General features: G+C 38.0%; 1 protein-coding gene and 1 long non-coding RNA gene across 12 annotated transcripts in view; one reads left to right on the forward strand and one right to left on the reverse strand.

Annotated features, from left to right (window-relative positions):
* The window catches only part of OSBPL1A (oxysterol binding protein like 1A), a 245,337-nt gene that overhangs the window by 116,596 nt on the left and 103,651 nt on the right, over positions 1-25,090 (reverse strand). For 6 of the 11 annotated variants that reach the window (XM_047828148.1, XM_047828145.1, XM_047828146.1 and 3 more), the window contains one exon: positions 21,535-21,641. The exons of 1 other annotated variant lie outside the window; for it this stretch is intronic. In XM_047828148.1, the coding sequence (XP_047684104.1) occupies positions 21,535-21,641 (107 nt within the window). 4 more of the 11 variants (XM_047828152.1, XM_047828151.1, XM_047828150.1 and 1 more) reach the window with 3 other exon arrangements.
* On the forward strand, positions 15,073-16,952 carry LOC125149288 (uncharacterized). The gene is made up of 2 exons (XR_007145890.1): positions 15,073-15,227; positions 16,722-16,952. It is a non-coding gene; the product is annotated as an uncharacterized LOC125149288 (long non-coding RNA).

The following is a 25,090-nucleotide window of genomic DNA, read 5'->3' on the forward strand; positions in this document are numbered from 1 at the left end:
GTTTAGCTATACTAGGTCCTTTACATTTCTACATAAATTTTAGAATCAGTTTGTCAATTTCTAACAAAAAACAAAAGAAAACAAAAAACCCTACTGGAATTCTTCCTGGGATTATTTTGACTCTATAAATCAATTTGGGGAGACCAGACATCTTAACAACAAGGATATCTGTATTTAGGAGTCTAGTTTCTCTCCATGTATCAAAATGAGAACAAAAACAAAATCTAACTCTTAATGGATTATAGATCCAAATGTAAAGTTAAAACTCGGACACTTTTGGAAGAAAACACAGGAGAAAATCTTAGCAACCATGGGCTTGGCAAAGATTTTTTTATATAGGTCATACAAAGATACACACACACATATTATATATTCTTATATATATAAGAAGCTTGGATAGCATCAATATCAAAACTTTTGCTTTTCAAAACATAATGTTAAGAAAATGAAAGGCAAGTAAGAGACTGGGAGAAACCACTTATCCAGTAAAGGACCTGTATCTAGACTGTATAAGGAACTCATCTAACTCAGCAACAGAATGACAACCCAATTTAAAAATGGGCACAGGGGGCGTGCCTGGGTGGCTCAGTTGATTAAGCGTCTGACTCTTGACTTTGTCTCAAGTCATCATCTCACGTTTGTGGGTTCAAGCCCTGCACTGGGCTCTGCGCTGACAGTGTGGAGATTCTCTCTCTCTCTCTATGCCCCTCCATTGCTCAACTCTCTCTCAAATAAATAAACTTAAAAAAAATAATACAAAAGGGCAAAGGACTTGGACATTTCTCTAAACATACAAATGGCCAACAAGTATATGAAAAGATGTTCAACCCCTTCAGTCATTAGAGGAATGCAAATTATTACCAGGAGGTATCACTTTAAGTAATTAATTTTTAAGTAGGCTCCCTGCTCAACCTGGGGCTTGAACTAACAACCCTGAGATCAAGAGTCACATGCTCTACTGAGACAGGTGCCCTGAGATAACACTTTATACTTACTAGGATGGCTATAGTTTTTGTTTTGTTTTGTTTTGTTTTTTTTAAAGAAAATAACAAGTGTTGACAAGGATGTGGAGAAAATGAAACGTGCACTCCTGTGGAGATGTAAAATGGTACAGGTGCTGTGGAAAAGTTTGGTGGCACCTCAAAACGCTCAACAGACTATTGCCATATGACCCAGGATATTCAGTCTTAGGTATATACCCAAAAGAACTGAAACATTTTCAAACAAATACCTGTACAAAAATGTTAAAAGCAGCACTATTCACAATAGTCAAAAGCTGGAAGCAACCCAAATGTCCATAAACAAATGGATGAATACATAAAATGTGTTACATACATACAATGGAAAACTATTCAGCCATAAAAAGAACAAAGCACTGATACATGCTACAGTGTGCATGAAAATTGAAAACAGTGTTATAAGTGAAAAGCTAGACACCAAAAGTTCAAATATTGTATAATTCATTTATGTGAAATGTTCAAAACAAGCAAATCCATACGGACAAAACACAGATTAATCATTTTCAGAGGATGCAGAGTGACTGCCTAGTAAGTACAAGGTTCTCTTTTGAAGTGATGAAAATATTTTGAAAGTAGACAGAGTGATGGTTGCACAACACTGTGACTTGCTAAATGCCACTGAATTACACACTCAAAATAGATATTTTTATGTTATATAAATTCTACCTCAGTTTTTTTTTTAATCAAAAAATAAGTCCCACAAACATTAATTTCCCATATGACCTGGCTATTCTACTTATTTCTAGGTATTTACCTAAATGAAATGAAACATTATGTCCACACAAAGACTTATACACAAATGCTAACAACTTTATTTACAATAGCCAAAAACTAGAAACAATCCATATGTCTGGCAACAGGTGAAAAAAAAAATCCTGGTACATGGTGAAATGCAATACTACTCAGCAATAAAAAGTAACAAACTATTGATACATGCAACAACATAGATGAATCTCAAAATAATTAGGCTGAGTTAAAGAAGCCAACCTCCTACACCACCAAAAAAGTACAAACTGTATGATTCCATTTATGTAAAATTCTAGAAAATGCCTACTGATCTGTAGTGGTAGAAAGCTAATCAATAGTCTCTTGTACTGGGGTAGGTGGGAAAGTGGGAGGTATTACAAAAGGCAGGAAGAAACTTCTGGAAGTAAGCATTCTTTATCTTGATTGGCATGATGGTTTCACTACTGTAAACATCCATTAAACTGAGTTACACTTTAAATATGCGTAGTACTGTGTAGAAGTTATACCTCAATAAAACTGTAAAAAATGATCATATTTAGCAAGAGTAAGGGCCTAGTAAAAAGACCACTCAATACTGATAAAGGGACTTAAAATAATACATTTCTTATGCGAACATACTTTCAAAGAGTATGTCTGTAAAAGAAAAATATTCACTGATGCTACTGAAAACGTCAGTATTAAATAGTCATGTATACTGCATTTGTGTGTTTGCCAATACCCCTAAACTAAGACCCACCAAAACCCCACCAGTGGTTGCTGGGTTCTGGTTTTTATATTTCTCTCCATCGTCAACAGAAGATAGCTTTCTGTACACTACTGCATATCTTCCAAATCTCTCATAACTTCACAATTAGAAAAATACCTTTAGATATGTCTACTCAAGAACTGATGTTTGCATCAAATTTGCAAACACTGGCTTTGCATTAAACACAGAATGTTTGCAAGGTACTCTCAAACAGTGCAGAACACAGGGCTTCTGGAGGCATCCAGAATGAAAACCCCAACTGAGACTCTGTTAAGCACATTCTTGTCTCATTATGGTTGCAAAGCTTCTACCTAAAAATAGCTTACTCTTATATAACCACTCACCACAGATTTATATATTTTATGTATCCTTGAAATAAATTTCTTTTTTCAAGATGTGCCACCAGAGGTATAAACAATCATTTTTAAAAGCAGGGAAGTTTTATGGTAATAAACAAATCTGATTTTCAAAAGTTATTCAAAGATTCTGTAGTTGGTAGTTCTGATGAAAATAACTACAAAAAGTTATACATAGCAGAAGTAACACCTACCAAATCTCATTTTTTAAATGAATTTTTAAAATTTGCATACAATAAAGTCCATTTTAAGAGTATAGTTCAATGAATGTTCACAAATCTATACCCCATGTCACCAGCACCATTACAAAGATACAGAATATTTCTATTCCCACCCTCTGCCCCAAATTCTCCTGTGCTCCTTTACTGTCACTCTCCTGCTGTTCTCCCCACCCCCCCCCCCCACCCCCAGCAACCACCGCTCTCATCTCCATAACCATGCTTTCTTTAGGTTTGTCTGTTCTTGATTTCAAATAAATGGAGTCATGTACGACACACTCTTTTGTGTCTGGCTTCTTTCACTAAGTACAATGTTTTTCAGAATCACTCATGTTGTTGCAAGTGTAAGCAGCTTTTTTTCTGTTCCTGATGCCCATTCCACTAGACAGCTATACCCTGATTTCCAACTCTTACTTTTCTAATGCCTTTAGTTCGGTCTATGTGGGAACAGTGTTAAGTCCAGAAAGACAGTAACTTTAACTTTGTTATTACAGGATTTTGATATTTCATTGTTTTAACAAGTGTTTTGCAGTTCTTAACCTGGGGGGGGGGGGGGGGGGACTAAAATATGCCAGGATCACAATTCAGTAGGTTCTAATTCCATCTGAAGAAACCATTTTAATTAAAGCAGTGCTTCCCAAGTTTTGCAAGTCATGGCACAAACAGAATACAATCTTTGTATGGCAAACAGAAGAGATCAGCCACCTGGTTTGGGGGTCTGCCCATTCTAAGTGGAAAGGATTATTCATCTGAAGCTCACTACTTGGAGAGCTCTGTTAAGATATAGTTAAAGAGGGGCATCTGGGTGGCTCAGTCGGTTAAGCGTCCAACTCTTGGTCTTGGCTCAGGTCATGATCTCACTGTTTGTGAGCTGAAGCCCTGTGTCAGGTTCTGCGCTGAGAGCCTGCTTGGGATTCTGTCTCTCCCTCTCTCTCTCTGCCCCTCCCCTGCATGCACTCTCTCTCAAAATAAGTAAATAAACTTAAAAAAAAAAAAAGATACAGTTAAAGGACAAGTATTCTTATTTTAAAAACCTATATTGGATTTTATAGAAAAAATCTTCTGCACACATAAAACCGTATGTAAAATAAAATATTGATTAAACAACCAAAGTAATGTGAAAATCCTTAGAGTCTTAAAACAGTGAATGTGGCTTATTTTCCCTTCTTTGAGTGCAGCACTTAAATTATTTTTGTCTTCAAAATTTTTAAAAATTGACCCATGACTGAACTGGTGCCCACATGGCCCTTCCAAGCCCAGTACAACTTCTTTTTTATTAAATTTAGATTCAAATGAATTAACATATAGTGTAGTGTTGGTGTCAGGAGTAGAACCCAGTGATTCATCACTTACCTACAACAGCCAGTGCTCATCCCCACAAGGGCCCTCCTTAATGGCCGTCACCCATTATGATACAACTACTAATCAAAGGGGAGTCATTATGCTTCTCATGCAATAAATACTCATCACCACCTACACCATGCCAGGCATGCCAAGCTTCAGAGGATCAGCAATGAACAATATAGACCAAACTCCCTGCACTCAGAGAACTTATAGTCTACTGGGAGGAAACAGCTAGAAATGTCTGTTAGATGGTGGAAAACATTGAAAGCAAAAATAAAGCTGGGAAGGGGGAAGCCAGTCCTGGGAGACACGATGGCCAGAGAACTCAGTGATCAGGTGCCACTGAGTTAAAGGCTGTCAAAGCTGAGGGAGAGAACCAGGCAAGGACCTGGGAGAAGTGTGTTCCAGGAAAGGGAAGAGTGAACGTTCTGAGGGGGAAAAGGCTCCCAGTCTGTGGGACAGAAGGAGGCCACTGTCCTCAGAACAAAGCTGGGGTTGTGGAGTGAAGCACATGAGAGGCCATGAGGTAGGGGAGCAGGGCCCTTCCCATGGGACTTTGCGGGACACCGCAGCAATCAAGACTCTTCCTCCAGCAGAATGGAAAGCCAATGCGAAGTGCCATGCTCTGCACTCAAACTTCATGTGGAACACTGGCTTCACTTCTGGAGGACGCATTTTTAGAAAAAACCTGAGAGAGATCATTGCAGAGTAAGAAAACGATCTGGAAAGCCCGACATTGTAGTAACAGTTGAAGGAACCTGTGGATGTTTGTAGAATTTACTAGTTGCTCCAAATAGCTGAGGTATTGTCCCAGGAGAGGAAACATTAAGTTTTTGTGATGTTGCAGAGCACAGACGTGAATTAAAAGAAAAATGGAAAAAGCTTCACCTTAATGTAAGGTTGAACCTTCTTTTACTTTTAGCTTTACCACAGGGGAACGGGTGGTCGTAAGGAAAAAACTCCCGTATAATAGTAGTATCAGCAGGAAGAGGAGGAGCCAACATCTAGGTATGTTTACCATATGTCAGGTGTTATGATAAATACCTGGCATACTATTTCATATAATCCTTCCACAATCCTGTGAGGTAGGTATTATTAATGATGAAGAAACTCAAGCTTATTGAGATTACATGACCTACCTGAGATCAGCCAACTATTAAGTGACAGAGCTGCTATTCAAACCCAGGTCTGTGGGATTCGGGCTCCAAGCCTGGAAGTATTGGAGTACACTGCCTGTATATCCACTGATGGCAGTTTCACAAGCACATACAATGACTATCTAGCTAAAGAGAGGATTCTTGCAAATGGAGGAAAATTCAAGGACCTCTAAGATCCTTTTCATGGCTTTGTGGTTACATTTTCCCCAATTTTCTCCCTAGTTTTTAAAATTTTACTTTGACTTCAAGATTTACAGAAAGCTTGTGCTCCTAAATATGGCTAAAGATCAAATAATTTCATTACAGAATATGTTAAATTCCCTGTTCAATTCTAATGCCCAGGTTAATTACTTTCTAGCTTTGATATTTTATTAGTTCCCATGTACAAATGAAGATAGGCTTGACTTTTCTCAAGTATATCAATTTCCTGGTTTCATATTTTATATCTGTGGTGATTCAAATGTATCTTTCCATCTTCCTATGCTAACTCGGTAGACAAGATAAAATTCTTCTCAATTAAGCAATGACCCTTCAAAATACAACAGCAAGGCAACATCTGGTATCTAGAATACAGAAAGATAATGAAAATAAAGGTAGAATATGGATATTTAGACCTACACCTAGTCTTAAATCCAAGGAAACCCTGAGAATTACCCATGCTTTGTGCAGCTGCATTTTTACTAACGAGGGAAAGGAGGGAAAAGAGCAAACCAGGGAGACTTGGGGCTATGTGCCCTCCACTACACTTCAACAGGGCAACTTCTGGTTTTGAAAATAAAGGAAAATCATGGCCTTGCACGGCTAGTATGGGGCAATGTAAGAAGAGACCGTCTGTCAACCCTGAGGTTGACATTTGGATAAAAAAGTGATTAACTCTACTTACTAAAAAATGTTCTTCAACATTTCACACCCATTAGGATGGCTACCATAACAAAACAATGGCAAGAGAAAATAAGTGCTGGATAGGATATAGAAAAATTAATATACTTATGCACTGCTGGTAGGAATGTTAAATGGGGTAGCCACTATGAAAAACACTATGGCAAGTCCTCAAAAAAAGGGAACTAGCATAGGGTCCAGGAATTCCTCTTCTGAGTACATAACCAAAAGCATTGAAAGTAGACACAGAAAAAGATATTTGTACACTCATGTTCACAGCAGCACTGTTCGTTCACACAGACAAAAGGTGGAATCAACACAAATGTAAATCGATGGATGAATGACTAAGGAAAATGTGTGTATGCTTACAATGGAATACTATTCAGCCTTAAAAAGGAAGAAATTTCTGACACCTGCTACAACATGGATGAACCCTGAAGGCATTATGCTGAGTGAGATAAACCAGGCACAAAAGGACAGATACTGAGTGATTCTACTTATAGGAGGTTCCTAAAGTCGTCAAATTCAGGGAGACAGCAGGTAGAATGGCAGCTGCCAAGGGCTGGGGGAAGAAGGGAATGGGAAATTGTTTAACGGGTTTAGAGTTTCAGTTTAGATGAAACTAAGAGATGCAAAGAGTTCTGGAGATGGATGGTGGTAATGGCTGCACAACACTGTGAATGTACCTAATGTGACTGAACTATGCACTTATAAATGGTAAAGAGAATAAACTCTATGCTCGTTGTATTTTACCACAAATAAAAATCACAAGAAAAGGCTCCAATATTAACATTTGCCATATATTTTAACTTGGGTACTTGAAATTATCTATTACCAAGTCAACACCCAAGTGCATATATTGTTGACATAAAATAAAACCATAGTATAAAGTACAAATCTATTTCTAACATTGTAACAACTATTTACTTAGTATTTACTGCTTGCAGAAAAAAACCTAAAATACAATCATCATACATGAATGCACTCTGAGGCATAACCACATTCAACCACATTCATAATTCACAAGAGAACGTTGTAATCCAGGGATTTCCAACCTGGGAGGCTATGAAAATACCGAATTTCTGATGGTATTAGGAGTGATGGAGCCCACAGGGCTCCAGACTAGGTGGCTCAGTCGGTTAAGCAACCAACTTTGGCTCAGGTCACGATCTCACAGTTCGTGAGTTCGTGAGTTTGAGCCCAGCATCGGGCTCTGTGCTGACACAGCTCAGAGCCTGGAACCTGCTTTAGATTCGGTGTCTCCCTCTCTCTCTGCTCCTCCCCTGCTCACGTCCTGTCTCTCTCTCTCTCTCTCTCTCTCAAAAATAAACATTAAAAAATTAAAAAGAAAAAAAAAAAGAGTGATGGAGCCCACCAAGATACTGTGGACAAGCCACAAATCTGGCTCTGAATTCTCTTAAGGCCAAAACAGAAAGAGAAATACAATTATGCCCTTTTAATTGTCCACAAGGAAAAAATACATATCAATTCTTTAGGGAAAACAAACTCCCTCTTTGCCCTTAGCTCTAATTTCTTTTTCAGGGTAATGTATAGGGGAATGAGAGTATTCAAGGGCAGAATAATAATTTCATTAAAGCTAATCTTTTTTTTCAGGGGCGCCTGGGTGGCTCAGTCGGTTCAGTGTCCAACTTCGGCTCATGTCATAATCTGATGGTTTGTGAGTCTGAGCCCTCCGTATGGCTCTATGCTAACAGCTCAGAGCCGGGAGCTTACTTCCGATCCTCTGTCTCCCTCTCTCTCTCTGCTCCTACCCCACTCATGCTCTGCGTCTCCCATAAATGGACAAACATTTAAAAAAATTTTTTTTTCTTTTGAAATGCCCCTCAACAGAAATTGAGGATATAATTCTAACTTACAGCTTAGCAAGGGCTATTTTTCAGAAAATCAAGAAAATATGTCCCAGGATGCAGTATTCTGATATATTTATCCTAAAATTAGACTATCTAGAGAAAGGGATGAATTCTGTTATCTTCTAAAAATGTGACCTCTATCAAGCAATATTTTCACAAAAAGAGGGACAGCATTTTCTGTGGAGAGCCTGGAATACAGGTATTCTGTGCAAACTCTGAAGACACTGCAATATTCTTGGCCATTTGTTTGTTTCTAAAGTTGGTATCCTTTTGTCAAACTAAGAAATTAGCTAACAGATGGCCGCATAAGCTTTGAAACAAGATAGACTATCTTCTCTAATGGGTAAATTTTCTAACTGAAGCTGAGTGTGATACAGTGGGGTTGTTCTTTCAGCACTAAATTTGGAGGCTGAATACTGGGTTTAGCTCTGAACGTGGCCCCCACCTCTCTACATAGACTTGGGAAAGTGGCTGTTCCTCTCTGCAGGCCTTCCTTTCCTCATCTGTCAAAGGTTAACAGATCATTGTATCAACCATTTGGAACTGTGTTTTGTGAAGGTGCCTTAGCGGACAGAAAGGTGGTTGCATTTGCCCTATGCCCCAGGGAAATCTTTTGAGGATCACCAGACTAGATGCTTTACAGTCTAAGAGTGATTCTACGACCTTGGGATTTTAAGCAACTAATCCAGAACACAAACTAACATAACAAAAATAAATGAGGAAAATATTCACAATTAAGTCCTTTCTATCACAAGTAAGAAATTTTACTAAGGAGAACTATGTTCACAAACTTAATTTTTAATTCAGTTGTTTAGAATGTGAAACAACAAAATCTCCCTCATATAAACACTGTAAGTAAAGGTTGATTTCTCAAGTAAACTCAAAAAGGCAGTATCCTAAGTGTAGCAAATAATAAATAGGTAATGATGCAGCTACAGAATAGTTTCCAGCTACCAGGTGTAACGACATGTCCACGTCTCTAGTTCCCATGTACCAGAGGACAGATGCCCCTCCCCTGAATCTCAACCACTGAGCACAACTTCCTTGCTTCCTGTCATTCCCATGACACCTACGGCTTCCCATCAGGGTTTCTTTGATCCAACACCCCAAGCCACAAACCCCTTCTCTGTTCCTGAATTGAGCATGAAATCCTTTCAAGGCATTTTTCTGAAAATAAAGCATGGGAAGACTGTCTCTTGTAAAACCGTTGGGTTTAGCCTTTCATCATTTGAGTCTCACAGCAACTCCTGAAGTGGAGAGAAGGCGTCTGTTTTAATAATTCTGTGTTACATGAGAGGAATAGGAGAACTAAGAATGAGCCGCCCAGAGTCACATGGCAAGACCACGGTCACTAATACTGGAGCCTGCAGTTCAGAACTCCAAATAAGAGCAAGTCCATATTGTCCCATCTGTGCTTTCTTCTTGGGCCTTGCCCAAAGTCTCCCTGACTTTCTTGTCATCAGTTGGATGGACTGAATGAGCAGTAACAAAGATTGTGCAGTAAATAAGGGTGAACCTGTGAGCATCCAAAGAAAATTAGACACAGGTTATCTGCTTTTTCCTCTTTGGTGCTGGAGCCAAGTTTCTGCAGAGAAGGAAAGAACAAGATGGCATATGTAGAACGGACAATGGAAAAATCCTCCAAGGATGGGGGTGGGGGGAGGAGCAGGTAGAAAATTGGAAAGACAGTGAGAAACAGGTGAAGACGAGGGAATGATGATCATTCCTCCACCATGCAGACTGTCAAGAGGTAGAAAAGAAGTTGTCAGGGTGAAGGAAAGAGGAAGAAGACGAGAAGCAAGTCGGTAAAGGAAACAGAAATACCAACCAATGACAACAAGAGTGAGGTAAGAGAAAAAAAAATTGGAAGTAGTTAAAACCTTTGCAAAAGTATTATGTGTTTTAAGTATTAGAAGGGCAGCACTCTACACATATTAGCAGTTCTTAGTCTAGAAAGATGAAGTCTCAGGAAATACATGATTAAGTCTATAAAATAAAGTAATGGATAAAAACCAGCAGGAACATATTAAGTTACAAAATACTACAATTATGAAACCTACAACTTGAAATCTGGAAAAGAACAAATTTTGAACAAATTATGTCCTTCCAAGAGACAGAGGATAACAAATGTATAGAGCCTAGGAAAATAAACTCAAAAAAAAGTGATGGAGATAACTAAAAAAATTAATTTTAAACAAAAAAGATGGCAACAAATAACAAGCTAAAGAGAGTTCTTTGAAAAATAATCAAATAAACAAAGCCTTAATGAGACTGATATTAAAGAGATATTAATTGGAAATATCCAAATGAATATTAGGAAAAAAATGGAAAACATTAGGAAAAAATATTTAATTACAGATTCAAAATAAGTTAAATAGTAAGACTATTATGAAAAACCTTATAACAATAAATTTCAACACTTAAATGGAAAGGATAAATTCCTAGAAATAGACAACTTGTCAAAATTGACCCCAAAAGAAACAGAAAACTAAAATAGTCCTATAGCCATTAAATATGTCTAATTACTAGTTTAAAAATCCCACAAAAATAGCTTTATAAGAAGGAACAGACCACTTCAATTACATATAAGCTCTTTCAGGGAACAGCAAAAGAGAGAATATTCCCAAACTCATTTTATGAAGCCAGTATAATAACCTGGATACCAAGCCCTGATGAGGACAGAACCAAAAAAAAAAAAAAAAAAAAAAAAAAAAAGAAAGAAAGAAAGAAAAAAAAATTACCAACCAACCTCATTCATAAATAGATACTAAAATCCAAAAGAAACCAAATCGAGGAGAATGTTAAAGATAATACATAATGACCAAATTAGGTTTATTCCAATTACACAAAGGTGGCATATCATCAGAAAAAGTCTAAAAACATTAATTTGAAAAAATATAATTTGCCACCTTAATAAATTAAAGAAAAACCTTATGATGCTCTTATTAAATGCAGAAAGAATCTGATAAAATCCAATACCCTTTCGTGTTTAAAAAACCTCAACAAGAATTAAAAAGAACTTCAATAATCTGAGAAATGGTATTTATTAAATATCACTCTTAATAGTGAATTATTAGAAATATGCCCCTTTTTAAAAATCAGGGATGAACACCGTTTCCCACCATCTCAGCTTCCATCCAGTATTGTCCTGAAGGCCCTCTCCAGTACATTAGGAACATGAAAAATAAATGAGATTTAAGAATTGAAAGAAAGGAACAAAACTGTATAATTATTCTACAATTATGATTGTCTACAGAAAATCAGTCTGTCTTCATTATTTCTACTTTCTTGCTTCCCATTTACTCTGCAGCTCATTGTAATACACCTTCTTCCTATGCTATGCTTCTAGAACTTTCCCCATCAGTTGTTACCTCAACTCGTTGACCCAACTGTCCCATTGGCCTCCCTTGTATTGGACTTGCCTCTCTGGCTGATTTTGCTCAGTGTTCTCCACTGGCTCCTTTTTTCCCTTTCTGTCTTTTAATATAAGTATTCAATCCTTTGATTTCAAACTCTTTCAAGCTGGATGTCTCCGAGGTGACATTATTTACTCCTTCAGCCTCAAGCTCCATGTTTATTCAGGTGACTTCCAATACTAACGATTCACAAATTTTTATTGAATGAGTAAGGATGCCCTTTCTTGGACGTCACCATGTCCAAAGGTGAACTCACCCTCCACCTGCTCCCTTTAGTCCCTCCTTCAGTAATTTATTCGCCATAAGCCTGCGAACTGTCTAGGATTCCATCTTCTCCTCCATTCCGCATATTCAACTATTATTGGCTCCTATTAGGTTATTTTTGAGTCTCTCTTGGCTTTGTACCTTGCTTTCCTTTTCAGTAGTCACCAACTTAGTTCAGACTCTGATTATCTCTCTCTTGAATTCCTGCACCTGGTCACCCTGTTTTCAGGCCTTCCTCTAATCCTTTCTGTAAGGAGCAAATCTGATTAAATCTCTCCCCTCTTCAAAATCTTTCAGTGATTCTAATTCCCAAGATAATGTTCAAACTCTTTAGGCATATTTAATAAAACCTTTCAAGAAGACCCTGCTTCTATTCATCTAGCTTTGACTGGTTTAGCAAGTTATCTGACAAGGTAAACACTGTGTAAATACTTACTGAATTAAGGACAACAAATTACATAAAGTAATAGATATCAAATCAATGGTGGACCATTATAAAAATGTATGGGGGTTATATCCTTACTACTCTTAAGTTAAAATGAGAGGAAAATTGTATCTGCCTGTAACTCATTCAAAATTCATTAGACAGAATATAATCTGGTACTGCACTCTCTAGCAGGAATTCAAGACAAATACAATTGCATGCAGGTTACAGACTTGGTATCCTTGTGATACAAAAACTTACCAGGAAAAGATCCTGGGTCATACCAAGCATGACAAGGCTAATCACACATATACACTCTCCCTGCGCCCCACCCCCCCGCCCCCAGCCTCATACTGCCTAATTAAAACCTTATGTATTTTTGTTCAAATACTTTACAAATTATCAAAATGAAAACCTGCTTCATTTTACATAAACTTCCTATTTATTTAACTTCTGTCCTAGTTGCTTCCAAAATTAATTTGAAATCTATTTCCTGATTATACACAGAAGCTAAAAATTTAGGAATAATGCTGAATAATGTGGACCAAGTAAAAAATCTAAATTTCTGCTTGGAATTAAAAATTCTTATAATCCTCACAGAGCTGATAAACACAATTATATGTTTGAATACTAAGATACTAATAAGTTTCTAAAAGCTTCTTAGAATATAAATGGTAAATGTCATAAACTGTACATAAAGCTTAAGACATGGTATTACATAACTATTTTTATCAATTATTTTACATACAGTATTCTAAATGTGCTTGACTGTATTTATATACTACCCTGTAGTATGTGCATCTGCTGTTAAATATGGAAAATCTAACACCTTTTTTCATTTCCCTCATTCTGCAAGGTGTACAACTGAGGGTAGAGAGATTATGTGGGTCACTTTCAGCCTCAATGAAATTCCCTAAAATGAGCCTTTAAAGAGGTTCTAAAGAGGGGAGACTAGAGTCTGGCAATCATAGTCACAGTGACACAAATTCTTTTAAGTTCCCAGTCTAGTAAAAGTAGTACTGGGACAAAGGCTGAAATAGCTCTCTGGTCATCATGCTCAGATTAAATATCTACTCAATCAAAATTGAGCTAATTTACCAAAGTCACCAACTTCACTGCTGAAATCAAACATGATTTGGACCAGAGATGAACTTCGGTGTGTCCTCAAACAGAAAAAAATTTTTTTATACTTAGATCCCCATATTCTAGCCTACACATTCCTCCACCAACACACATTTCAAGCATTTTTCTCTTTGAAAAAGATTCCTAAGTTACCCTATGTCTCTAAAACAAAATGCCTTCAGTCTGTCTTTGAATCTAATTAAAATTAAGAAACTTTTAATACCTTTAATAACTCTCAAAAGCTGGACTAAGCTCTTCCCTGGTATCTTCCCTTTCTTACTAGCCTCCCTCCAAATCCAGAAAAAAACCAGCACAACAGAAAACACAAAACAACTAGCCACATGCTCTGAATGCTGGGGAACGTGATTCTCCACTGGTTTAGGCTACAAAGAAAGCCTATGAGTAATCAAAAATCCTTAATCAAAACAAAGTTAAAAGCTACCTCCCTTCCCGCTCCCCAGCCCCAGTATAATTTCTCCTTTTCTCTTTAATCCACTCAAGTGTTTCCTTGGAATTTTAGCGGCCTCCAAACAGCGGATGGTAAGTTCATCTCAATGTCAGCCAGGGCAGAGACATGCAAAAAATCACTAACTTGGAAGGTTATTTAGGACAATAATGTCTTTCACTGCCTTACTCCTCCCACTCGGGCCCCACTTGACCTACTACCAATATTTAGCTGGGAGAAAAAAAAAAAAATCTGTCCACAGGCTTTCCCCCCAGCGGCTCTTCCTGTGGGAACCCGACGCACACCCGGAGCCGGCAGGAAGACCCTGGCCAGGCAGGGACATCAGGGTCTCCCGGCTTCGCGCACCCCTCCCCACTCGCCCGCTGCTGCACTCTGCTCCCCGCACAGGCGTCCAACTATTCTTGGATCTACTCACATCCCTAGATCTCGTCTGGCCGCCCTCCCCCCTTCCTCCCCTGGTGTCCTCTGTCGCCCCGAGGCTGACCTAGCAAAGCCCCCGGCGGGCGCACACACTCACCCACCTGGGCCGGATCTGGGGATCCCCGGCAGCGCGCTCCACCCTTCACTCCTCCGCCAGCTCCAGCACAAATGCGCCGGCCTGTCCCTCCGCCTCCCCTCCAGCCCAGCCCAGGGCGGCACCGCAAGGTCTCTCTAAGTCACCTTTGCTCGGCCCGCCCCCGGCTCCAGCGAGGTCAAGCAGAGGCGCGGCCCGCCCGCCAGCGGCCCAGGACTCCGGTGCCGGGCCGCCAGAGGTCCGTGCAGCGCCCTTCGGCCGCAGAGCCAGAGCCGCCCTCCCCTCCAGGGCTCGCCGGGGAGAGTGCGAGCAGCGCGGGGAACGGCCTGCGGCAGGCAGCTCCGCGCTGCCGCTGTCGTCGTCCAGTCCCTCCTCCCGAGGCCCCCCTCCCGCGTGGCCCGCTCCGCGGAGGCGCAGGTAGGGACGTGCCCCGGACGGGGAGAGCCCGCACACAGCCCTTGCGAGCGAGCAGGCGGACTGAGCGCCCCGCAATTCTCAGGGAAGGAAGTAAGGAAACTGCTACTCGTGCTCTGCGTGCATCCCGCGGAGGCTCCTGCTAGGTCCTAGAGCGGGCTGTGTGCTCAAGCCCTCTCCTGGCGACGCCTGCCCTGACAACTTCTAAATGGCCAGCCCGCCCCTGGGGAAAAGCAGAGAGGAATCCTCTTTGGACTCTTGCACCTCAAAGGTAACTGACTCTTACTCTGGCTTACACTTTAGCGCGAGGGTTTCTGATTCCAAAACAAACACTAGTCCTCTTGTCCTTTATTTTTTTAATGCACGTTCTAGGCTACCATTTGGGCAATGAGGAAAACAATGGTGTTAATTCTACTAATGTGAAACCTAGATGGTTTCTTATTCCGGCTAGGCTTGAAGGGTAGACCAAGACGCCCAAGGACAGTAAAACCACGTAAATAATACACTCAAGTGGGGTGTTCAGGCTAAGGAAATTTCTGTGAGGCTCGGGTGGGGGTGGGATACACATAACTTTCAGTTCCAACAGTTTTAAACAATATAAATCTGTCCTCAAACTTTAGGGAGCAGAGTAATAACTGAACCAAACTGAGTATTTCTTTAACAAGATCACGGGGGACTTTAAGTTTGCTGTCCCAACAGTGGTGGCTGTAACTGTGCTACAGATATAAAATGCGTAAAAGATGATGCAACAGTACACTAGAAAATTTGGAATTTATGTCAATGAGGTTTCATAGTGTCTTTGAAAATTCCGTTTGTTTTTTTTCTTTTTCCCCCATTCTAAACTAAATGGTATTGTGAAATGTCACATTAGGCACTAAAAGCGGCTGCTACACAATCTTCCTCCCTGGACTCTAAAAATCAGAGAATTCAGTTTACAAAAGTGGTACTAGGCAGCAAAGACAACAAAATGTTTTAGAGGGCAATTTACAGAGCACCTAAACTGTGTCAGGCACTGTACTGAGGAGCTTCACATAAAGTAATTCATTTGTATTCTCATTTTCAGATTTGGAAATGGAATTTCCAAACATATCTTAATTTGCTCAAGGTCAAGATATAGATCCCAATTGGTCTGCTCTTTGTACTCTTGCCTTTGTACATTTCATTATGCATTCATTCACATATTTATTAACTGTCTACTACATGCCAAGTACTTATGCTAGACACAGATGCTACAAAAATACCTAAGATACAGTTGCTTCCTTAAGGGGCTCTTTAGTAAATACAGAATCAGACAAGTAAATATATAATGATACAATGTGATAAGTGCTCCAACAGCAAGGACTCCCAGAACAGGAGGGATATCTAAGCCAGTTTTGAAGGGTGGAACCTGGGATGAGGCAATGGTCACAGTCATCTGACAGCACAATCCTTAGAACTCTATCCCCACAGAGTGGCAACAGGGAATCTGTTGGGTGGGGGGAGAAGGGGTACAGGGAGACAGGCAACTGAGAGATAGGAAGGAAAAACAACCGACTTTAAGGGGTGAGAGGAGGAGGAGGAAGAAGGATGAACACAGGACAGCTTCCATGATTGTGGCTTGGGGTCCTGAATAGGTGTAATTCTGCTTTAGACACACTGGTGTGAAATGCCTGTGATAGAATCATATGTAAATGTTTAAAAGTCAGCTGGATATACTGGTTCATAGCTCAGCTTAGGAGAGATCTACTATGGAGATATCGGAGTCATCATGGATTTCTGTTTGAAGGAATGGCTAAGATCATCCACGGAGAATGCCAAGTGAAAAGACCACTGAAAGAAACCAGGGGACAATAACATTCAAGGCACAGGCAGACGAAAAGATGCTTCAGAAGAAAACTGAGGAGAAGCTGCTCTAAAGGAAAGAGAAGACAGAAGAGGTAGGCACTACAGCAATCACTGAGAAGAATCCCCAAAACAAGTAGCAGTCAAACGCCAGATCCATCACCGGACAAGCAAGGTAATTTAAGGGTATCCTCTGACTTAGCAGTAAGGAGATGGCAAGAATGGTTTCAGTGGGCTAGCTGAAGAATAAAGAAGTAGAAACAAAGTATCACATTTTCTAAAATAGAATTGGAAAGGCGTGTAGGGAGACCAGCTATAAGGGAGTAGAGAATGCAAAAGAAGAGAGGAGCTGTTTTTGAAGCAGGATGGAAGGAGACAGATGCCAAGGAAAGGAAAGAAAAAAGAGACTGGGGGAGGGAGTGGCAGGGAACTGACAGCATAGACAGCCGCTGCCTCATGTTTAACAAAGAATTTTGCTCAGAGCAGAGGGAGAGGAGGAAAGTGAAGACATGACAGAGAGGTGAAAGCCTGAAAAGTACAAACATTAAGAAATGATTGAAGGACTTTGAGCAGTCCAGGAAACTAATGAAGAGGAGACCTCGACTTTATAAAGCTCTAAGCCCACAGGAGGGCATGGTTTCTCTCCAAAGATTATCAGCATCTCATCCAAAGTAGCAATACCTTCCAGTTGGTTCCAATAGAAGGTCCAAATCTCTCCATTACACCACAAACTGAGTATCACTATCCTAATCATACATCTGGATTCTAGCTCTTTAGCAGTCAACTCAGGAGACTTACCATGGGACCACAGAATATTTTATAAGTGAGCTTATGCTAGTTTTAAATAGGCAAGTTCCTACCTTGGAAAACCTGGTTTGACTAATATCAAAGGGAGCTCCATAATACACAGAACAAGGAGGAGACCAACGACAGCACTGTGTGACATTTTAGCCACTTGTGATACCACTCTCTGGGTAAGGAAAACTATAGAAACAATAACTCATGAAGCCAATTTCTAGCCTTTTGATTTTTTTTCCCCCCACATAGGATCCACATTTAACATGTGGCTTGACCTCATGGCCCTGAGATTAACAGTTGCATGTTCTACCAACTGAGCCAGCCAGGTGCCCTTTTAAATAGAACTCTCAAACAAGGCTAAAGACAGTTGTGGCATTCACATTCTCCAATGTCTCCCCCAAGAATATCACCCCAAGAACACCTAATAAATTTCCTTTTAGTAAATCAAACTTTACAGCTTACTTTATATATTGCAGTTTTTTCCAAAAACACAAGTTGTGTTATTTACAAGTAAAATATGCGTATATAATGTACCTCATTTAATGTAGAGGTCGTATGGAAACCTTGAATATCTGGGTCATATCAGAGCATCCCCAAATAAGCAAAGAACACTCACATACCACAGAAATAGAAAGACCCAAATCCAGGCATTAAGGACTGTTCTCATTATAAACCCCTCAATTTCTCATACAGAGCCAGCTTGTTCTTACTGTGAACATAATTTTACCGAGTTTGGTCATCTGGTTTTCTTTTTAATAAACAGAACATTAGAAAGAGTAAGGCAGAAGGGATCAGTATTCTGTTACAGACAGGCACACAGGTGATCTAAAACTCAAGACAAAAAAATTTTTAAACCCATAAAGGGCAAAACTAAATTCAAGAGCATTAGCAGGACTGGGCCATTTTGTCAAATTACAGAGTCCTATAAACATTATCCCCTGAAGGCATCTCTGCATTAAGATACAGAGTAATTATGAACATACAAAAGGACAGCCCAGAAAAGATAAAATTAAGTGCTAAAAATTTAGCATAAGATGTAAATGGGTAATATTTAGAATAACTGTCATCAAAGAGAGTAGAATAAAAACAAGTTTTGCTGCTGCGGAGGCTGGGATCACTTCAATCGATTGGATCCCCATTATGTGCCAGGTACTGTACAAGGGGTTTTGCCAGTATGATTACATTTACCTTTCAAAACATTCTTTTGTGATTGGTCACCACTTTAAAAAGGAAATTGTATATGAAAACTGAGGCAGACAGATTAAATAGCAGAGCATGATTAGACCCAGGTCTCTGTGAGTTCAAAGCTTTTTAATAAAATTTCCAGATACAGAAACGTAACTTACAATTCCAGATAAATAAGGCATTACTATACCTAATTATTCTGCTCTGACCTCCATTATACTATTAAATTCTTATATTAGTTCTTAGCCATTTGAAAAGCTAACTTTGATGATGTCATTTATCTTTTAATTATTTGGGGGGCCTTTTCATGGTCTATAATCATATTTCTCACAAGGAAATCCATAAATACTACTGAGAACCTCAGAGTTGATATCTCATAGCATTAATTAAAAAGAAACTTAAAGATGTCTTAAAAGTTTGAAGCAATAAGTGCCACTTCCTAAATGAGTCCTATGTGTCACACAGTGTGTTAATATGCTGTATATACATATTATTCATCTATATACATTTGATACCCGTACCTGATACTGAGGCGTTCACATATTTTCATTGTACAGAAACTAGCCTACAGTTGGTTAGGAAAAAGACAGATTTTTAAAAGGCCCATAAGACTTTCAGACCAGTGCTGTTATTAGTGACTTACTATATGGTCTCCCTTATTGTAAGATGAAAATATCAAGGTTCAAAGAACTTAAGTAGCTCTTTGTCACTTGAATAATAAGGATGGAAAGAACACAATCATTCCACAAATACTCAAATTTTCTTTAGACAATACCGCCTTCTCCCCAAATGAGTTAAATCCAAAGTTAAAGACACAAAAGCTCCAAAATGCCATCAGAGAAAAGGGGTCACGAGTGTTAGATAGCATCCTACAAGAATAACTGCTGATTTGTACTCAGGGCTTACTATGTGTCAGGAACTATGCTCAGCATTTTGCTTACATTATGTTATTTTATCCTCACGACAAATTTAAAAGTCTAATTAAACTTTAGGCTAATCTACTCTTGCACATCCAGATTTTCACAGAGAAGTAATCATAAGGCTGTATTTTTAAGCAGTTTAAAAATTAGCATAGGTTGGCTTCTCCAGAAATTAAATTATTTCTAATTTAGCATTTACCTTAAAACTAGACATCTCTAAAACAAAGACGTTATTGACACATCCAGCAGGTGCCACAGAAGAGATGTTAATGAGATTTGGTTTTACGATGTGTTAAGTATTACCTGAATCCCTAGACACCATAATTTGTTCATTTTAAAAATGTTCTACAATGCTATTCAGATTTATTTAGATCACTACATCATGCCTCATTTAAATAAGCTAGAATATGACATCACCAAAAGTAGAAATGCTGAAGGGATGTTTTCAAATAGTATTGGAAGAATCAACCATTTAAAATGCTTAATGAACAGGGGCCGCTGGATGGCTCAGTCTGTTAAGCATTCGACTCTTCATTTCAGCCCAGATCATGATCTCATGGCTCATGGGTTTGATCCTACAAACGCATGAATGCCTGCTTGAGATTCTCACTCTCATTCTCCCTCTCTCTCTGCCCCTCCCCCGCTCATGCTCTCTCACACACGTGCTCACTTTCAAAATAAACAAACTTAAAAAAAGTTCAATGAACAATTATGTTTTCCTGTGATAGTTAATAAAATTCTATTGGCTTTCTGGAAGTTTGTTTTAAATGAGTTTCAGATCATTTACATATTTTTTTCTCCAAATAAAATACAAAATTTGTGGTGTACATAACAAAATTGGCATTAAAAATTTTTAACATGAATTCACAAGTCTTCTGTTATTATTTTTTTAATGTTTGTTTATTTTTGAAAGAGAGAGAGAGCGCGCGCGCTTGCGCATGAGTGGGGGAGGGGCAGAGAGAGAGAGAGACACACACAGAATACAAAACAGGCTCCAGGCCCTGAGCTATTGGCACAGAGCCGGATGAGGGCTCGAATTCACAAACCGTGAGATCATGACCTGAGTCGAAGTCAGATGCTTAACCAACTGAGCTACCCAGGTGCCCCCACAAGGCTTCTGTTCTAATCACAAGAAAATAAAATGTTACATCTTTACATATACATATCTCATATATATGAGAGAAATATACAAAACCACTTTCATCTGCCTTGTTTTATCAAAATGTAGTTTCTAACTAAAAGGTACAAAAAATTGTAACAAGAATAAGAAATGTAGTGTCTTAAACTAAAACGCTGAAGACTGAACATATATGTAGAAATTAACAGAATGGAAAAGAAGGCCTATGGCTGCTTGGCTTGCATTCAGAAAAAGAATTACTAATGGATAAACATATCACTCTTACCAATATTTGGGAAAATGGCAAATTTTGAATGGGAGAAAGCAGGGGGAAAAGAATACAAGTTATTTCACCCATTGAGCTCAGTTCACACAGATTAGTATGACAGCACTCTATTTTCTAAATAAAAATACTGTGTATTTTTCTTATAAAACCTCTGGTTTCCACAATATTTTCGCAACCCTCTTGTTGAAATGCCACAAGAACTCTGAGTAGAACTTTAAAACATAGTTGATAAATATAGCTATATAATTAGATATGAACCTAAGTTACTTCAGAATCATCTTGCTTAATCAAGAATAAATGAGTTTTAAATTTTAGCGAAAAACAAAGCTTTCACTTTCTTTGTTAAGACTATTGTCTCCTACCTTTGGACAATTTGAAAGCAATGACTTATTGGATGATTGAGTATGTGACACCCAGACAGTTACTGAAAAATTCAATTCCAACTACCTACCCCTTCTTGTTTAGTGAAGAGATTAAGGCAATCACTCAAAGCTACACAAGTTTCTCTGGAAGCTTCAGAGACAACTTCAACTTTCTGAAGAAATGATGGAAGCATGTCTATAAATAAAAATAAATAAATAAAATTAGTGTGATTTTTAAGACCACAAAAATTTTATATTATTTTTTAAAAGTAATCTCTATACCCAATGTGGGGTTCAAACTCACAACCCTGAGATTAAGAGTTCCAAGTTCTACCAACTGAGCCAGGAAAGACCACAAACATTTTTATATGGACTAACTTTATCTTTCCTTCTAGCTGCCTTAAACAAAGGATATAGTATATTCCTTGAGCATCATTAAGTACCTACTGTATGCAGGGCACATAAATTGGTACAGTAAAAGAAAAGATGAACGCTTGTCCTAAGAAGGACTATATCCTGAAGAGTCAGGACTAAAACAAAACAAAACAAAGTTTATAGGAATAAGTAATATAATGTTTAAGAAAAGCAGTTAACATTTCCTTTCATGATATTCTATGCTAGATAAGTAGTTTTATTCAAAAGCCAAGTGCTAGAAAGAGATAAAAATAATACTGTAGTTGACATGATGGCTAACATATCTAAAGGCAGCATTAACTCAACTTCCTCTAGTGCTTATTGGATAAATGTTTGGCATGGATATAGGTCTTTGCACTCTCACAAATGTGTCCCTCTGGGGGCCCAGTATCTTTTGGATATAAGTTGGGAACAAAAAAAATGGTAATGTTACAATCATCCCAGGTTCCCTAAGGAAAATCTTAATCCATTTACCTATTACAAACAACAACAACAAAACAGAAAACAAAAGGCTGGCAAGAGAAAGCTGCAAAATGCACACACATCACTTAAAAAATAAAACGTCATTTTCTGTTCAGATTAATGCTGGAGAAATGTACTTAATTGAAATAGTTTTGGACTTGGTGTTAATTATATATTAAGATCTTCTAAGCGTATCCCTTCTAGCAAATAACATTAAGAAAGCTTGTCATCTAAAAATAAAAGGAGGAAGACAAATCTATACCACCCTTTGTATTTTAAATAATCTTGATTAATTTAACACAGGGTTCTTAAAACAGGGTAACCAAGGTCAATAAGCAAAAGCAATCAAATCCAACAGCTGGCAACCTATAATTTTCAGGCCATAAAGTGGGTCTCATTGAAAAACAAATATTTTCAAATGAGTGGAAAGGAAAATAAATTCTACCAAGAACATATAACAAATTATTTACAGTCATTATTTCTAGGTGATAAAATTCTATTATTCTTCATTCTTTAATTTTCCAAGATTTCTGTAGGAATGTGACTTATTTTAGCAAAGAAAAGTCCTTTTCTTAGAAAAATTATTTCTCAAAACCCATAAGGCAAAAGTGGGCAACAAGAGTTAAATGTTAGGGGGGTCTGGGTGGCTCAGCCTGTTGAGTGTCAGACTCTTCATTTCAGCTCAGGTCACGATCTCATGGTTCTTGAGATCAACTCCTGCGCTGATGGTGTGGATCCTGCTCTCTCCCTGCCCATTCCCTGCTCTCTCTCCCCACCCCCCCTCAAAATAAATAAATATTAAAAAAAAAAAAAAAAGGAAAAGGTCAGAGTAAATGAAGGTATGAACAAGCTTTCATTAATATCTGGATACAAATACCAAATGACATTTTATCATATTTTTCATACTATGGAATACAGTTTCCTAGTGTTAGCTATTCTTAATAACACCCAAACAATTGAAAACTACTATATCCTAAAATAAATTTGATTTCACATGCTTTATTTTTCATTGTGAATCTTTGATACACATTGTGAAGATTTTTTCTTAGTTGCTAAATAGCAAAAAAGAATACCATATGCCAGATGCTGTATGACTTAAATAGTACCTCAACAGATGTCTCACAGAGCTGTGGATTGAATACCGTGAGGGGATGTACAAAAAAATCAGGCACAGCCTCTGCCTTCCATAAATGCACTGGGTAATCTAGTAATTTTCCACTTGCATGGCAAAAATGGTAAGAGAATGGAAGTGCAGTCATTCATGGATGTATTTCTTTTTATTAAATACCATGACATACTTAATCATCTATAATTCTGTGTTTTAGACACTTAATACTTTATATACTTGTTGATTAATATAAAACGTTACATGTCAAAATAAATTTTTTGAATTTCAAGATTTAAAACAAAACTGATTCTGTAACTTTTTAAAGGATACTCCAAGAAATATATATTGACTTTTAAGAATCCATTGTTGAGAATGTGTTTGATTCTTTTGTCCCAAACAGAGTCATAAGGTATCTCCATTTCTATGACAGTCTGGTGTTCAAGCAAGATTTTGATATTAACATTAACTTGCACAGTAGCTCTGTGTAAGAACGGATACTTTAGCACCAGGGCAGTGTGTCAGAGGCCTGTTGGTTCACAGTGGCATGCTTCACATATGATATGTTTGCATATTGTTATATAAAAAGAAAGAAAACTGCTAAGCTTCTAGTAAAATTACCAACTGTGAATCACTATAAATCTGTTTTAGCCAATTAATATTTAGAAACTTAGTCATAATGAACATATGTAAAAAGGTCAGTATGTAACCATATTTGGCCTATTATAAGAATTGGACACTTAATTTTGAGGAATAATGTCAATTTTTTGTACTAAAAGTATTTTTGAACTCAGGAAAGATGCTAGAAGACCTCATGTGAAAAGCTTTAGAGACATGTATAAAAAGCTCACAATCTGTCATTTTCATAACACTGTACAATTTTTAATTGGGTAAGTTTTAAAACTATTGGGGGAAATACTGGTTTCTTATTATGCTAGCAAACTAAACCTAATACAGATGACCTCCATCATTCTCCTAACATAAAAGAAGTCCACACTCTTTAGCCGACACTTAAGATACTCTATAAGTTGAATCAGTTGCAGCTATACTATTTTTCTCAAAGTATTTGTTTTCCTAGAAATATTCTTCTCCTTTACGGCCTCTAAACCTTTCTTCAAGATGTTTCTTCTTCCCCGAAAATTGGAAATAATAATTATTCACATTCAGAAGTTTCTCCACTTAAACCTTTTTTGTTCAAGGCCAAGTTCAAGTGCCATCCTTCTCATGAAGACTTACATATTTTTTTATGATGAAGAAAAAACAGCAATGCATCTATGTACGTTGAGAGACATGATCTAACCTACATGCAAAGAGGCATTTTAAAAACGGACTTTCACTCCTAATTGGAATTATATAAATGGCTCAAAATCTGTATGCTCTCCTCAAAAAAGGAGAAAAAGATATCTGCATATAAAAATCAACTATGTTCTAAAAATGTTTACATAAAACTAACTTGAAAAAACTGAGAGGTCACACTGAGAATATAAATGTATTTTTTTGTTGTTCAAATTAAGATTACTAGCATGAACACAATCACTTACTAAACAAGTACTACTAATCATTCTGTCTGTATATAATCTGTATTAGCTGCAATGGAGACTACACATAGTTTAAAACATCATGTGTTAGATGAGTTACAGCATGAATTAAATGAGAATAAAAAG

The sequence above is a fragment of the Prionailurus viverrinus genome, chromosome D3 (assembly GCF_022837055.1).
Source record: "Prionailurus viverrinus isolate Anna chromosome D3, UM_Priviv_1.0, whole genome shotgun sequence".
Taxonomy (NCBI): Eukaryota; Metazoa; Chordata; class Mammalia; order Carnivora; family Felidae; genus Prionailurus; species Prionailurus viverrinus.